General features: G+C 34.6%; 1 protein-coding gene across 1 annotated transcript in view; it reads left to right on the top strand.

The window, feature by feature from the left end:
* The window catches only part of FMN2 (formin 2), a 193,930-nt gene that overhangs the window by 81,136 nt on the left and 96,216 nt on the right, over window positions 1-16,578 (top strand). The window contains 1 exon segment of the mRNA XM_087967456.1: window positions 2,909-2,996. Coding sequence (XP_087823582.1) covers window positions 2,909-2,996 — 88 coding nt within the window.

The raw sequence follows: 16,578 nt of genomic DNA, 5'->3' as shown, positions 1-16,578 counted from the left end.
TTTGTAAAGCAATCCAAGCTACTTTCGATTGGTTTTCCTTCTCTTGCAGTTTTCCAAAATTATCTTGTCAGTGAGAATTTTGTTCCTCTGCTAGTTGGGCAATTTTCTTTCTGCTCAGGTGGAAACAGCTTTCTTCAACAACAGTGGAACCTCAGGTCACAACCGTAATTCGTTCCAGGACTAGGGTCACAACCCGATTTGGTCGTGACTGGAAGCATGACCGACTGTGCATGTGCGGATGGATTGCGCATGCACAGAAGGGGATGCTGCAGCAAGGGAATCAGCCGTGACTAAGTTTGTTCACCACCTGATTTTTGAATCGTGACCTGATTCACAAATCAGGTGGATTTTTGGGTTGGAACCTGATTTGGTCACAAATGGGAGCGTTCACGACCCGAGGTTTCACTGTTGGACTGCTTCAGCTATCACATCAGTTAGCCATTTGAAAGTTGTTGATAATTGGCCTATAGTTACCTGGTGGTGCCTTTCTGATAGGGTACTTCATTATCAAGTAAGTTTTGCTAGATGTTGACCAATCTTCAATTTCACCTCCTTGCAATATATTATTAAACTGATTGGTAGTCATTGGATCTAGATCAATCAGACATTTCAGCAACAATCATGCAGTTCATCTTTACCTGGTACTGAATAATTCTTAATCTTCCTTGCCTTTTCCCCACCATTTCTGCTGTTATTACAGATAGTTGTCAATTTACAATTCATTTAATGACTGTTTGATGTTACAATGGCACTGAAAAAAAATGACATGACAATTTTTCATGCAATCATTGAACCCAACCCATGATCATGTGATCAAAATTAAAACACTTGGCAACTGGCATGTATTTATGACAGTTGCAGTGTCCCGGGGGTCATGTGATCACCTTTTGCAAACTTCTGACAAGCAAAGTCAATGGGGAAGCCCGATTCACTTAACAACTGTGTTACTAACTTAATCTCTGCAGTGAATCCTTTAACATCTGTGGCAAGAAAGGATGCAGAATGTGACAAAACTCACTTAATGGCTGTCTCACTTAGCAACAGAAATTTTGGATTTCATTGTGGTCATAAGTCAAGGAATATCTGTATATGTTTTTTTCATTTCAGCTTTTTCAAAAATTCTTATCCACCTCAATTATCCAAGTTGCATTCTTGTTGTATTTCTTTAGTTGTCCTATAGTGACAACCAGAACATTACCAGAGGTGGTATTCAGCAGGCTCTGACCAGTTCTGGAGAACCAGTAGTGGAAATTTTGAGTAGTTCAGAGAACTGGCAAATACCACCTCTGACTAGAGATTTTACAGTATCCTTCCCCTGCCACGCCCACCAAGCCACGCTCACAGAACTGGTAGTTAAAAAAAAAATAATCCTACTACTGAACATTACCATTTCCTTTTTTTGCTGAGTGTTCATTGATTCACTGCAGTCTCTCCATTAATGGATTGATAGAAAAGTTACTGATTTGATTGAAATTGGAGATTCTACCTTATAGCATGCAATTTAAGCTTCATATTTGCTGATCTTCCTGACTGTAGCAGTTAGCTGCTTTATTATTTCCGTGCTTTCTTAATTTTCCTTTTTTCTAGATGATATTTCTTGATCAGATATTATTTGGTCATCTTCAGCTTCTTTTCTTTCATCTGTTCTAGCTTATGTGCATCTGATCTTAGTTTGCTGATCTACTTTTCTAGCTTTAACTTCCATTTTGCTGGTGCACTGCTTGGCTTTTATTCTTGTTTGTTGATTTTGTATCCAGGGTATTAAATTATACCTGCAGCCATGCTCTACATTAGTTGGCTTATTTCTTACAGTCACCTGCTGCTTATATCTGATGTTACAGTACAGGCATCTTTTAATACTTGTGCTAGCTGTTTCTTTAGTGCAAGCTTCAATACACATAACTTTATTATGTTGCTTTTGTGCTGTTTGAGATATCAGTTGCACCTCAGGAGGACAAGCTTGTCTTGCATTAAAAAGAAAGAAGCGACATTGATGTGCTGGCCTCTGTTCCATTAAGTGACTATAAATTATTTAATTTGAGTCAAACTTCAGTCATGTTACATATATTAATTATAGCAATGTAATTAACTTTAATATTTTAAACAATGTATATACTAACCATAGAAAATCTCCAGCAGCTTCTGGGATTCAATAAAAGAATGTCAGTGGGAGTCAGTGACTTTTTCCAGCTTTTTCTATTACTCTATGAAAGCTACATTCAACATCAGGGTATTTGAGAAAATTCTTTAGAAACTGATTTTTAAAAAGTATTGAAATTATGGATAGCACAGAATAACAGGTGAATATATGTTACAATTACCAGCAGTCAGTTAAGATAGATTGATGAAGCACTTAAATGTGGGTAAAATATTATTTGAAATATGTTGATTCACCTCTCAAATTATTCTTTGCCTATTTGTTTACTATTTATTATTATTTACCTGAAATATTGATTGAAACTGTTAATGCCAATGAGATAAATAATAATAATAGAAGCATACTGTATATGCTTTTAAAACCTCTTGTGGAGGTTTTTTTTGTAACAGACACGTAGAAATTTCTTTAATATATTATGCACACATTTTCTTCACAAAATTAAAAGCTGTCAGATGTAGTATTAAACTGAATCAGAAACCATCATTTTACTATACTTATTCCATATAATTTGTGTGTTGCAATGTTAATATATATTGCTAGTCTATATATGATATGCCGTATGCTAAATAATAATAATAATAATAATAATAATAATAATAATAATAATAATAATAATAATAATAACAAATAATAAAAATAATAAAAATAAAAATAAAAATAATGTGTGTTACAAATTTATTATGTGAATGCTGGGAATGCATGTTTGCTAGCTATTATGTGGGAAATGATACCTTTTTCCTTTCCTGACAGGTTGTCAAGTTATTAAGCAACAAAAGATCACAAGCAGTCGGTATATTAATGTCCAGTCTTCATTTAGACATGAAAGATATACAGCATGGTAAGCAAGATATATTTTTAATTAAGTGGCTTCTAGTTTTCCTATTGAAAATAATTTCTGGTCTTTTAACAAAAGAATAACTTTGGATAATAAAATATCATTTTATATTCAATTAATAAATCTATATATTTCAATCGAATAGTCTAGATCTTAAGTTTATCTCTGAATCTATCTCTTTATGAATAATTTACTGACATTTACTCTCTGATATGTTTCTCCCTGAAATGAATAGGGATTGGACCATAGGATATTATTTCTTTTAGTTTGTTCAGGAAGGATTCCTATGTAAAACAGAGCATTGCTGATTGCAACTTTCAAAAACTAGCACTGGAATTTAAAATTTCATAACTTTTAATTATAATTATTTTGTCAATCAAAACTGAAGTTTCATTTGTTTTATTTTGGAAGTTTGACATCCACATGCATCTTTGGAGGTGTCTATAATTCTTCCCTCTGCACTTAAAGTTAGCTTTGCAAAAAGGTGAAAAGTGGAGCTATGTTTATATTTGGAGTAATCTTCTTGCCTCCTCTTATAATAGATTTAAAGCAGATGGAAACGAACAGCATAGTGCTAGCTTACCTATTAAATAAATATGGTTTCAAGTATGTTGCTGACTTCATAAATCATAAAAACATCTTTCTGACTTTTCTAACCTACCTATTTTAATTATGAATTCTATTTCCTTTTCTTTTTTTGGTGGAATATATTCAACACAGTGCAAATGTTGGTGCACCCTGTCAGTCTGTGAGCAATTTTTAATTACAATTTAAGTTTTTCTTATGTTGTTTTCATGGTTATTAAACTTCCTCAAGTTGAAGCATTTAGGCTGGTAGTCATAGATTGAGGCGCCAGTACTGGCGCCAAGAAGTACTCGGTATTTCTAAAGCTGGCAGATGTAGTTCAGTTAAGTCATAGAGTGAAATCTGAAAACAATGATATGGTCTTTCCTTCAGTCAAATATTCAGCTTGGTTTGAGTTAATAATGAGAACCTTATGAACAAAGGAGTCCGCCTAACATCTGTGTCTGTGGTAAAGCCAACACAAGTTGATTGAAAATTTGCTTGCTTAACATGCAACGCTAACAATAATATGGCATGAATGTCACTCATTGAAGAGGTTAGGATTAAGTGCAAGTAATTGTTCTGTCCTACGAAATTTCCTGCAGCGTTTTCCCCCCACCCCCACCCCCCTCACTTGAGCTTAGTACTTAGATTTTGGTCTTGAAGAATGTGCATATTTATGAAGAACTGTTTTTTATTTATGTTATTTATTTGTTTATTTTTTGTTAAATGGAGTGCGGCAGTATTACAAGGCATTTGACAAAAGCTGTTTACAAGCTGTTGTTCAGGATTTCTGAACATAGAAAAATAAATGGATTGTAGAGAAAATCAATCCCAAACAGATATATCCATTTTCTTATAAATCTTTATATGCTATAAATAGCCTTCTATTTTCCATTTCCCATTTGCTAGAAGCCCTTATTCAAAAATAAATAAATTAACCTGGAGTCTTTATATTTTTATAGCCAGAAGGGTCCTCCTTTCCCCACAATTTCAGTGCAGAACTGCTGTCTCTGATCTAAATCAAACACTGGATATGTAGAGATAAATGAGCATCCATTTTTTTCCCCTCAGATTAATTTTAAAACTGGAAGGCCCTGAATAATTTTATGCTAGGGGGAATGGTTTTTAAATATTCAACCCTGCAACGTAGGACAGTCCCTTTTGTTCCGTATTTCTGAGATCTTGCCATCATTTGCTCAATGTCAACCCACCAAAGTCCAGTTTGAACAGATGTATTTGTGAAATATACTGGCTCCTTCTCCAAACTTTGCTATTCTTTCCTTAAGAATCAGGTAAGTGTGAATAGCCAGCAATACAACTGAGACTGTTCCACTAGGCTAGGCAAAAACACACAATTAACTCCAATTACACTTTAAATAAAATGTAAATGTAGATATTGCTAAAATTTACTTGACATTACTATATAACTTGATCAGGTTGTTTAATCTATAAATATACTTATAGTCTTTTGAAACTAATTTATCCAAGAAAAAGCATTCTAATTATGTGAGAATACAGCAGGAGGGAAATTCAGTTCAGATTGGGGTCTTCTAGATTGACTCTTATAAAAGAACCTGTGTGGTAAATCTGAATAATAGCAAATTCAGTGAATTTAGGTTGCTTTTAATCTGAGTAGGTCCAGATATATTCTTTCCCTGAGGTGGGATTCAAAAATGTTAGCAAAATTTTCTCTGCCTGGTTGCTGGGTGAGCATGGCCATGTTGGGCACCACGGCTGGGGGCAGCATTTTTTCCCTCCCTGGGCTCTGGAGGCTTTTCTTGAGCCTCCAGGAGGGTGAAAATGGCCTCCCCGGGCTCCGGAGGCTCTCTGGGAGCTGGAAACAGGCCCATTTCCAGCCTTCCCGAACTTCCAAGAAGCCCGTTTTTTGCCCTCCCTGAGCTTCCGGGCGCACCCTACACTTACCTGCATCCAAAACATGGGGACTCCTGGGAGGGGTGGGCGGGATGGGGCAGGGCCAGCCAGGAGTGGGATTTGGGGGTTCTCTGAACTGCACATAATCTTAGCTTGGGGCACTCCTGAACCCCTGCAAACCCCCAGCAGCCCACCCCTGTTCTTTCCTCTTTAACAAGTGAAAAAGGAAGGCCTGGGATGTCACATAAAAGCATAGGAAAAAATATCCCTGCTTTCTCTGCTTCTTGAACAGTACTTTGTTAGCTAGTACTTCGTTAGTTTGGGGAAAATAATAAAAGACTGTAAAGAAAACTCAAAGGTGTGTATGGGCAGTGTTTCTAAACTTTTTTGCGAGAACAGCCAGTGTATCCCTAATAACGCAAAGCTGTTTTCAGTCCATTTATTTTCATTGGTCAACAGTGGTTTCAGAACAGTGAAACCATAAATGGAGAGGAAATGCAAGCAGATCCCTCTTCAGGTATCACATTGAAGCAACTGGAAAACAAAAGTATTAGAAGGCTTTTAGATGAAAGAGAATATGTTTAAATTTTAAAAAAACATTAAAGGCACATCTATCTTTGCCAGTGTACAATACTTTGGTGAAAATGAAATTTCAGTTTATATTCCAAAAAGAATCATATGGGGTGAATACTATTCTAGCTCTTTCCCTAACAATTCCCTCCAGACATTAGTAAAATATGCCATCATATAACAATATATACATCCTGCTTAAGTTTATAATTGATGTTTTAAGTGCTGGGAAAAATTTAAAAATCCTATTAACAAATGTCTTATTACAATCTTTATTGGATCTGCTTTTTAAAGAATGTCATGTATTCCTCATTTTAAAAATGTTGATGTTCTATAATCCTGAAAACTTTAATATTGGCTAGGAATCCTTTAATCACTCAAATTTGGTCCAACAATCTCTTTTCTCCCGGGCATAAGGGAAAGCTGAACAAATCAGATCTGAGGACTTTTATTCCTTGTAATTTCTATGAATAAATCAACTTCCTCAATGTAAACTAATCCCAACCCATTGCATAAGGATGAGGCTGAACATACACATTGTCATGTCACTGAAGGAAATGGCTTTGAAATTGGACCATGTTTTCTTAAAATAGTCAATTAGAGGTAAACAATAGTTAATGCTGAACATCACATTTTTAGCATTTCATGGTGGGATAGGATGAGATCTTTTCCTGAAGATTTTAAGGGATGGGTAGAATTTGAAGAATGCTTAGAGCGTGGCCTTATCTTTGTAGTATTTGTTTTATAATTGTTCTATGCCTATATTTAGGCAAACAGAGTCTCAGAAAAATATACAAACTCCTAAAGAACAGCCGTAAAACAACCCTGTATCAAGTTCCTATGGAGTCAGTGTTGCAGGAATCAAAGCTGCATCTCCATTCCAACAAACTCCAACTGAAAGCTCTCAGTGTTTTCTCAGTTCTCAAAGCCTCATACCCAACTGTAAAACTGGTTCCACATCTTTTCACTGAGCCGATACTGTTTTCTGAAGACTGTGGAGAGATTTAGAGGAGATTTGAGTCAGGAAATTTGACTAGATTTTAAACTGAAGGAAAGTAGAATATTTGATTATCTCAGACAGAGTTCTGGTGCTTTTAAATAGAAGCTATTTAAAAGAAGATATTTAAATAAAGATATGTTTTTGGTGTGATTATAAGATGTGAAGGATTTGCTAGTACACCTAGTTCTTCTGAGACATCTGTAAGAAAAAATACTCAGTCACTAAATCCTGGTTAATAACATAGATGTATTGTATCCTCATCAGATAAACTGTTATTGCAGGACATTATGGTTTGGTTCATTGCAACAAGTTAAGACACTGGCTGGATTCTCTTAAAATGTGGATTGAATGGGGCATTGTGCTATATGAAAACTTCATGTAAATATATTACTTTGTGTAAGCCATATGGATTATGTTTCTTTATTATTGTATCTCTTAATAAGGAAAAAATCATTCTTGTTCATTGCCATTTTAAAAATCAAAAAAACATTTTAAAAAAATGTGTTATAGAGTCTTCTTTATTTCTCATTTGGCTGGTCCACCTGTAACATCCAATCATAATATTATATATGTAAATGATGGGCAAAGTATACCATTCTAGTTTGGAGAAACTAATATAAATTAATGTAGTTTCAGATGTAAATTTGAGATTCATCTAATAGATGTGTGCAGATCAGTGAAGACTGATTCAAGGTTCAAAGCTGGCAAATTCTGATTTGAATTTGAATTTCAAAAGCACCAAGGCTTTATTTCAATTGGTGCAAGATGTGATCTGATAAAGTTTCAATTACAGTATTTATTGGAGAAGCATCAAAATGCCTACAGCTGCTTTAGTTTTTGGCAAAATAAGACAAAATGGTAGATCTATTAGAATACTTTAATCTTGTCTAGTTTCAGCCAGATAGCTTAAAGATTTTGCTACAATAAGTTTTTGAATCATTTTCCCTGCATTTCCTTTCAGGTGGAAATAATATCCCAATAATGAAATAAATAAGCAGAAGGAATACGGAAAGGAGAGTGTAGCAACTTGGCTCAGTAATAGTCTGTAGAAGGCTGTGCAAATTTCAAAAATGATTCAGGAGAAGCATTATGGACCTTGGGCAAATGTTATCTTTATTATTAATCTTTATTATTCATTAAAATAACTCTCCCTATCCCATCATATGGGGGGAGGGACCATCTGCTTTAAGGAATTGTCCCAAAGGTGCTGTTTCAAAAGGCAACTGGACTTTTTTTGTTTTGCTTGAAGGGGTTTCACTTCTCATCCAAGAAGGTTGCTCAGTTCTTCAGCACTGATGAAGCTTCTTGGATGAGAAGTGAAACATCTTCAAGCAAAACAAAGAAAGTTCAGTTGCCTTTTGAAAAAGCGCCTGGATGACTGATGATCTCCATAGACTTTAATGAACTGATTCATTTTAGTTGAAGGAGCTGCAGGTTTTTTCAGGCTCATTGGACCAATGCTGAGAGTGTCCGATTTCAACTAAAAATAATATTTTCAAAAATTATTGTAAAAGTAAGTTCTTGCAAATGACTGAAAAGACCACCATCTTCAGGTCCCTAACATTTTAAAAAACTAATAAGCTAATAATTTATTTAAGACATTAAGCTAATAATTTGTTGGCGCAGTTGATTGTTTTCTGGGATTAAAGCATTATTTGCTGTTCTTCACATGCTGTTCTACATGCAGGATCTAATTCAATAATAGATCAGACTTTTCCAGGTCTGAACTTTAAAATTTGCCTTTATTACCTGAGAGTTATTAGAGTTGCATTTTCAAACTAGACTGAAATGCCAATTTTGGGACTGATAATATGAATGACCTATAAATCAGCAAAGACCAAAACAAAAAAAAATTAAATGTTGTTTTGATGAAATTGGAAGAATGAGAATAGAATTAAAAAGCTGAAGAGCTACTGACTAGTCACAGAGCTAAAAGGAGTTATAGAAAAGGATAACAGAATACAGTGTGATCCCCTCTATTTCATGTAAACCTATCTAAATACATTCTAACAGATTAATAAGATACAACAAGTAGATCACCACAATCACTCCCCTAAATATCTTTTTGTGCAGTGGAAATAAAGAAACTCATTCGCTACTGACTTTTCAAAAATCTATCAAATTTCCCAACTGCCTTTGAATCTTTCTGAAACAATGGAATGTACCTATTTTGAATGGATAGTTTGAAGAGCAGCCATGATTTGTTTGATCATTTGATCAAATCTCCCTCCAAAATGATTTGTCCCTTTGAAGTGATTTTTTTTTTAAAACCATGGTAAATGAACTGTATTTCATTGATAATTTTCACTTGTTACATCGTGACATGAATGCAAAGGGAGCAAAAAGAATGTGCCTCTTTACCATGTGACTGATAAAATGGTAAAACTGTCCTACAGCTTCAGCCCCAGGAAGATATCATTAACATCCTGCTATAATTAGCTCTCTGGTGATTTATTTATTTATTTATTTTATTTGATTTGTCAATTGCTTACAAGATAATAGGTATAACTAAAACATAGTTATGAATACATGGATACATATAAGAAAAATAAAAGAAACAATAGGACAGGGACGGTAGGCACGTTGGTGCGCTTATGCACGCCCCCTACAGACCTCTTAGGAAAGGGGTGAGGTCAATAGTAGAAAGTCTAAAGTTAAAGTTTTTGGGGTTTGGGGAAGAAACCAAAGAGTCGGGTAGAGTATTCCAGACATTGATCACTCTGTTGCTGAAGTCGTATTTCCTGCAATCAAGTTTGGTGCGATTAACCTTGAGTTTGTATCTATTGTTTGCTCTTGTATTGTTATGGTTGAAGCTGAAGTATTCATTGACAGGTAGGACATTGCAATGTATGATTTTATATACTATATTTAGATCGGACCGAAGGTGGCATAGTTCTAGATTTTCTAGGTCTAGAATTTCAATTCTGGTGGCATAAGGTATTCTGCAACGAGTAGAGGAGTGGAGAACTCTTCTTGTGAAATATTTCTGGACTTTCTCAACTGTGTTAATATCAGATAGGTAATGTGCATTCCAGACTGATGAGCTGTATTTGAGTATTGGTCTAGCAAATGTTTTGTATGCTCTAGTTCTTAGTGTAATATTACCAGAAAAAAAGCTACGTAAGATTAGGTTAACAACTCTTAATGCCTTTTTGGCTATGTAGTTACAGTGGGCTCTAGCACTTAGATCATCAGAGATGAGTGCTCCAAGGTCCTTGGAGAATGTTACGAATATGAGTCACCTAACAGGTATTTGGGTTAGAAATATGTAAACCAGGATAGACATTTTAAAACTGTCTCTTTAAGAGCATGCTAAAAACTGCAATTGGATGTGGTTACTTAAATGGCCATAAGATGGAGCCAGAAACCTGGGTTGTTTTAGTCTGAGTCTCAGAAGAGAGTGTGAGTGTATGTCTGTTTCCTTCTGTTGGAAAGTATTGCTGCTCCTCCATTTCTTCTAATTGACTGATATTACTGGATTTAATGTAAGTCTGTTACTGAACTGTTTTTTGACACTGGACTTTGATATTTGGATTATCCCTGGGTTGAAAAAACTGACTGATTTAACTGTGAATTACTTTTGTTGAGGTAATTCCCCGTTAGGAGAATGAGCGCATACAGGGAGACGTATAGAGAGTAGTGTTGGAATAATACACACAGAGCACACAGATACACTGTACAGTAAATATAGGTTTTTACTTCCGGAAAGGTTTAAGCGAAGTCCAAAATGAGCAATCCAAAGTCATTCACAGGTAAATCAGTCAGTTTTCAATCCAGGGATAATTCAATAACAAATTCCAGTGTCAAAAACAGTTCAGTATCAGACTTACATTAAATCCAGAAATATCAGTCAATTAGGAAAAATGGAGGAACGGCAATACTTTCCAACAGAAGAAAATACTCAGATACACTCTCTTCTGAGTGTGACTAAGACAACCCAGGTTTCTGGCTCCATCTTATGGCCGTTTGAGTAACCACACCCAAATTGCAGTTTTTAGCATGCTCTTAAAGAGACAGTATTACAATGTCTATCCTGGTTTATATATTTCTAACCCAATTACCTGTTAGGTGACTCATATTCCTAACAATTTTTGGACTGCTTATTTTGAACTTTGCTTAATCTTTCTGGAAGTAAAAACCTACATTTACTGTACAGTGTATCTGTGTACTGTGTGTGTATTATTCAAACACTACTCTCTATACGTTTCCCTGTATGCCCTCATTCTCCTAACGGGGAATTACCTCAACAATCAACAAGGTCTTGACTATTCAGCCTGTATTTTATTTTCTAATTTATTTATTTTTTTGCCAATATGTAAGACAGAGCATTTGTTTGTTGAGATTTGAAGTTGCCATTTGTTTGACCATTCTGATACATAGTCAAGGTCTTTTTGAAAGGTAGCAGTATTGTCTGTGGTGTTGACTAGCTTTACTTCGTCAGCGAAGAGGATGCAGTTGCTCTTCATATGATCACAGAGGTCATTTATGTAGAGTATGAAAAGAGTTGGTCCTAGAACACTGCCTTGTGGGGCCACCACTGTTGACAGGTACAGAATTTGATAGGACACTCCCAGTTTTGACCATTTGTTGTCTGTTTGACAGGAATGCTTCTATCCAGTTATGCAGGTGTCCAGAGACAGCATAAGATTTTAGTTTTAGGAGTAGTTTGTCGTGTACCACTGAATCAAAGGCTTTACAGAAGTCTATATAGATTACGTCTATTGCTTTGCCCTGATCGAGTTGTGTAGTCCATATGTTTTTGCAGTGTAAGAGTTGCAGATTACAGGATAGGTTTTTTTTCTGAAACCAAATTGTTTATTAGACAGTATTTGCTATAGAAAAGCGGTTAATTGCTACTCTTGTCCACAACAAATCTAATCAATGTAATGTGTTTGCCTTCATCGTTGCAAATTTAGCTTATCACATACTTTCATTGTTACATCACTGTTAGTCATTTCACCAGCTGCAAGGATTGGGTTGGAGGAAGAGAATTGGAGTTTACTGATTTTTATTGTATGTTCCATATAAGAGTGTTACTTCAGTTCCTTGATTCCCTGAAGAACATGATTGTCTACCATACAATCAGTAACCATAGCATCTAATGCTTTACAGACAAAGGCTGCCATGGGAGCTGGAACCCTTAATAGTGCAGGATACTCAAATTGACATTTTTTTCAATTATATTACGAGTGATCTGTGCAATAAGTGGTCCAGCTTCTTTGGAATTACTGAATAGGGCTTTATTTGCAATCATTCTACTGTGAAAATAGTTTCGTGTACTGTGGAAAAAGTACTTCTTAAGGTGTAGCCACCATTTTTGAAATACTAGGTTTCTTCAGAACAAAGTTCTGATCATCCTTCAATTGATCCATCTCATTGAAGAACATAGTAGCAGGGACATTTTTAAGAAGCCACTTATAATTAAAAAGTCTCTCTCCCATAGATAAATAAAAATAATAATGAGGATCATGCTTATTCTCCTACTAGCATTGGACACGCTGTCTCTCTCCCATATGGAAATAGTGTCAGTTCAAAATGATCTCTTATGAAAAGAAGCAGAGAAAGAGTGGAGGGTATTAAATACTTTGTTAGCATTTAAATTTTGGATAGCTTTTTTCCTTCTTCTACTATTTATGCTGTGGCTGAATCAAGGTTATTGCATTTTCCAAACAAGCATGTCTTAAGATAATTTAAGAAAGATTATTTCCTTAGTAAAATGTTACTATTATCATCACTGTTACATCTGGACAATATCATTATGGCGTCTTCATTACGACTATTGGTTTGACACCCATTCTTTTGTGGGAATATAAAGTACAGATGCTTTTTGGTTAAACTTTTGACATTATGATTAAAAGACATTTTATGCTTATATTGAAGCCAGCTTCTCTATTCATTTCTAACCAACAATATTAAAACTGAAATATTTCTGTGCAGATTTTGGTATAATTCTGTTAGGTATTTTTAAGATACTTTTTTCTATTTGCTATAAACATTTTGAAGGTTTTAAGGTGATGCAAGATGCCTGACTCAACTTAAGGAGTCTACCTGGGAATAGCTCATTCTAGCAATAGCACTTAAACTTATATATTGCTTCATAGTGCTTTGCAGCACTCTTTCAGCAGTTTGCAGAGTCAGCATATTACCTCCAACAATCTGGACCCTAATTTTACTGACCTTGGAAGGATGGAAAGCTGAATTAACCTTGAGTCAATTAGGATCAAACTCCTGGCTGTGGGCAGAGTTTGCCTGCATCCATTCTGCACCACCATCGCTCATTCTAAGCCAACATAGGAGTTGCATTGATCCAACTAGATACCCAGATATACCACATCATTCATAAAAATGAACATCTGTTCCTTTGTAGACTAGCATGGTTCAAAAATGGAACACTTTGTTTTCTCAGCAGAAGTAGTTAGCATTTATAGGTGAGCTAGAACTGTATGAGAGGCAAAGCCCTCCAACTCAGAAAACTTCCATAGAAAGCATTCTGTTTTTCTAATAGTTGTTATTTTGGAGAGGAGAGAAGTAGTTCTTTGTTTTTTTGTACCAGAGTATGATTAAATTTGCAGTAATAAATATGTACAGATATCCAAGCTAACATTCAGAAAGAAGAGTTTCATAGATTTCTGCAAATAGAAGAGGAGCTCGTAAGATAATAAGGACAATTCGCTGCTGTATGATTGCCATGAAAACTGTATGATGCATCCTGCCTATGTGAGCTTTCATTTCAGAATGAGGAAAAGACAATGGACAATCTTATTTCCCATAAATTATTCTCTGCCTCCCCAAATTTGGCTGTTTCTTTTTCTTTTTAAAAATTTTTACTTACTACAAATTGGGGGGGGGGGACCTAAACATTTTAATTTTTGAAATAGACGAGCCCAGCAGTATATCCCTAAGGCTATTCTCGCTTATTCTTGAAAAGTGATGACAACAATAATTTAGTACATTGGTTGTATTGAAAAATACTGGGGATAGAGTTTCATTTTGATAACATGGTTTCCTTTTGTGCTGAGAGACTATTTATGAATAATGTGAATGTCATAAAAAGGTTGTATAAAATATTTTTGCACTTTAATTTGTAATGACTATAATGTAGAGCAGAATATGCTAGCAGTAATTTGTAGGCAGTTAAATTTGTTTTTTTTTTTTTTATAAATTTTTATTGGTTTTTAAAACAAACATAAACAAACAAAACATAAAAACATCAAATCATCTTCCATATATGTACATACAGTGTGCCGGTTGATTTACAAATTGTTTTGTGCCATGAAAAGATTAGCCTCCAAGGCCTTAAAAGATGAGTATAAAGGACTCGAAAAAGAGCTACAGAAAATGCCACAGAGAAAGGACATTAAGTTAAAAATGGATATAACCAAACATAAAATGGGTCTAATAGAAAAAGAAGAATTAGCACAAAAAATTAGAGGTGCCAAACAGAACTATTTTGAAGATGCAAATAAACCAGGTAGATGGTTAGCATATAAACTGAGAAAGGAGAAAGAATCAAGGAAAATATCACAATTAATAGATGACCAAGGCCAAGTTTGCTATGGTAGTAAAGAGAAGAAGGAAATTATTCAAGATTATTATGGGAAACTATACACACAAGAGAATATTGATGAGGAAAGAGTTAAACAGTATTTACAGAATGCTAATTTACCCCAGATACCTAAAGAGATTGAAACAATGTTAGAAAGCAATATAACGATGATGGAGTTAACTGAAGCACTTCAGAAACAAAATAATGGAAAAGCACCAGGCCCAGATGGACTTCTGGCAGAATTTTACAAAACATTACAAGAATCATTGAATTTTCCACTGCTAGAAGTTATGAATGAAGTTATGTTAAAGAAGAGGATACCTAAATCATGGTCAGAAGCTTATATCACACTTGTTCCAAAAGAGGAGACTGATCCATTACAAATCAAGAATTATAGACCTATCTCCCTACTAAACGCTTATAAAAGATTATAAAATCCTACTAAACGCTTATAAAAGATTATAAAATCTTTCTTCAATATTGGCAGAAAGACTTAAAAATATTTAAATAATTTTATCCATCCTGACCAAAATGGATTTCTTCCAAAGAGACAAATCAAAGACAATATGAGAGTAATCTTGGACACTTTGGAATACTACGAGGCACATCCTGAAAAACAAATGGCTCTGATATTTCTAGATGCACAGAAGGCATTTGATAATGTGAATTGGCGATTCATGTTATTACAACTGGAACAGATGGGCTTTGCTAAAAAAATTATTCAAGCAATAGAAGTTATATATCATAAGAAAACGGCAAAGGTAATGATAGTGGGAGAACTGACAGACTCTATTGATATAAGAAAAGGAACAAGACAAGGGTGCCCACTATCACCTCTGTTGTTTGTGTTAACTTTGGAAGTGCTAAATAGAAATATTACAGATAAAAAGAATATAAAAAGGATGAAAATTAAAAAGGAAGAATTTAAGTTGCAAGCATTTGCAGATGATCTGGTTTTTATCTTAGAAGACCCACTAGAAACAGCATCAAAATTGATAGAAAAGATAGAGACATATGGAAAGGTGGCTGGTTTGAAAATAAATAAAGATAAGACAAAGATCTTGACAAAGAATATGCTATCAAGACAAAAGGAAGAATTGGCAGACCTATTGAAAATTCAGGTCATTAATAAGATCAAGTACTTGGGGATATACTTGACAGCAAGATGCAGTACACTAAAAGAAAATAATTATATCAAACTTAAACAGCAGATAGCGCTAGATTTGGTGAAATGGGAAAACTTACAACTGTCATTAATAGGGAGAATATCAACAATCAAGATGAATATATTACCCAGAATTTTATATTTGTTTCAAACAATTCCAATTAGGCTTGGAAAAGACTACTTTGAAGATTTAAATAAAATTGTGTTGAAATATATATGGCAAGGTAAGAAAGCGAGAATAAAGTTAAAACTTTTGCAAGATGCTAGAACAAGAGGAGGATTTGGTTTGCCTAATTGGGAGTTGTATTACCAAGCTACAAATTTGATGTGGGTTAAGGAATGGATAACATTAAGAAATACTAGATTGTTGACATTAGAAGGACATGACCTGTTGTTGGGGTGGCATGCTTTTTAAAACATAGGGGTACTTTAGAAGACATTATATACGGGAGTCTCTGTGGTTAAATTGGGAGATTAAAAGACAATGTTATTTGAAAATTCCAGTCTGGCTATCAACTATTGAAGCATTTTCTTATCCTATAATATACAAAAAGGAACAAACAGTTAGATATGGTGAAATATTGAATTAAAAGGATGAACTTAAATCTGTACAAAAACTAGAGGAACAAGGTATAAAGATGAATTGGTTTTCATATGTGCAAATACATTCAAGGTATGATAAAGATTCTAAAACAGAAGGTTTCTATGATAAATTGACTGACTTAGATAAGATTTTGACAGGTACTGATGAAAAGGTGATTAAAAAATTGTATGGATATTTATTAGAAATTAAACTAGAAGAAGAACAAGTTAAAGAAACTATGATTGCTTGGGGGAAGAATTTTGGATATGGGATTGATCTAGA

The sequence above is a fragment of the Notechis scutatus genome, chromosome 1 (genome assembly GCF_049901735.1).
Source record: "Notechis scutatus isolate UNSWTSFEM ecotype Mainland chromosome 1, rNotScu1.2, whole genome shotgun sequence".
Lineage (NCBI taxonomy): Eukaryota > Metazoa > Chordata > Lepidosauria > Squamata > Elapidae > Notechis > Notechis scutatus.
Note: the sequence above shows the minus strand (reverse complement) of the source record. Positions and strands in the feature narration are given on the sequence as shown.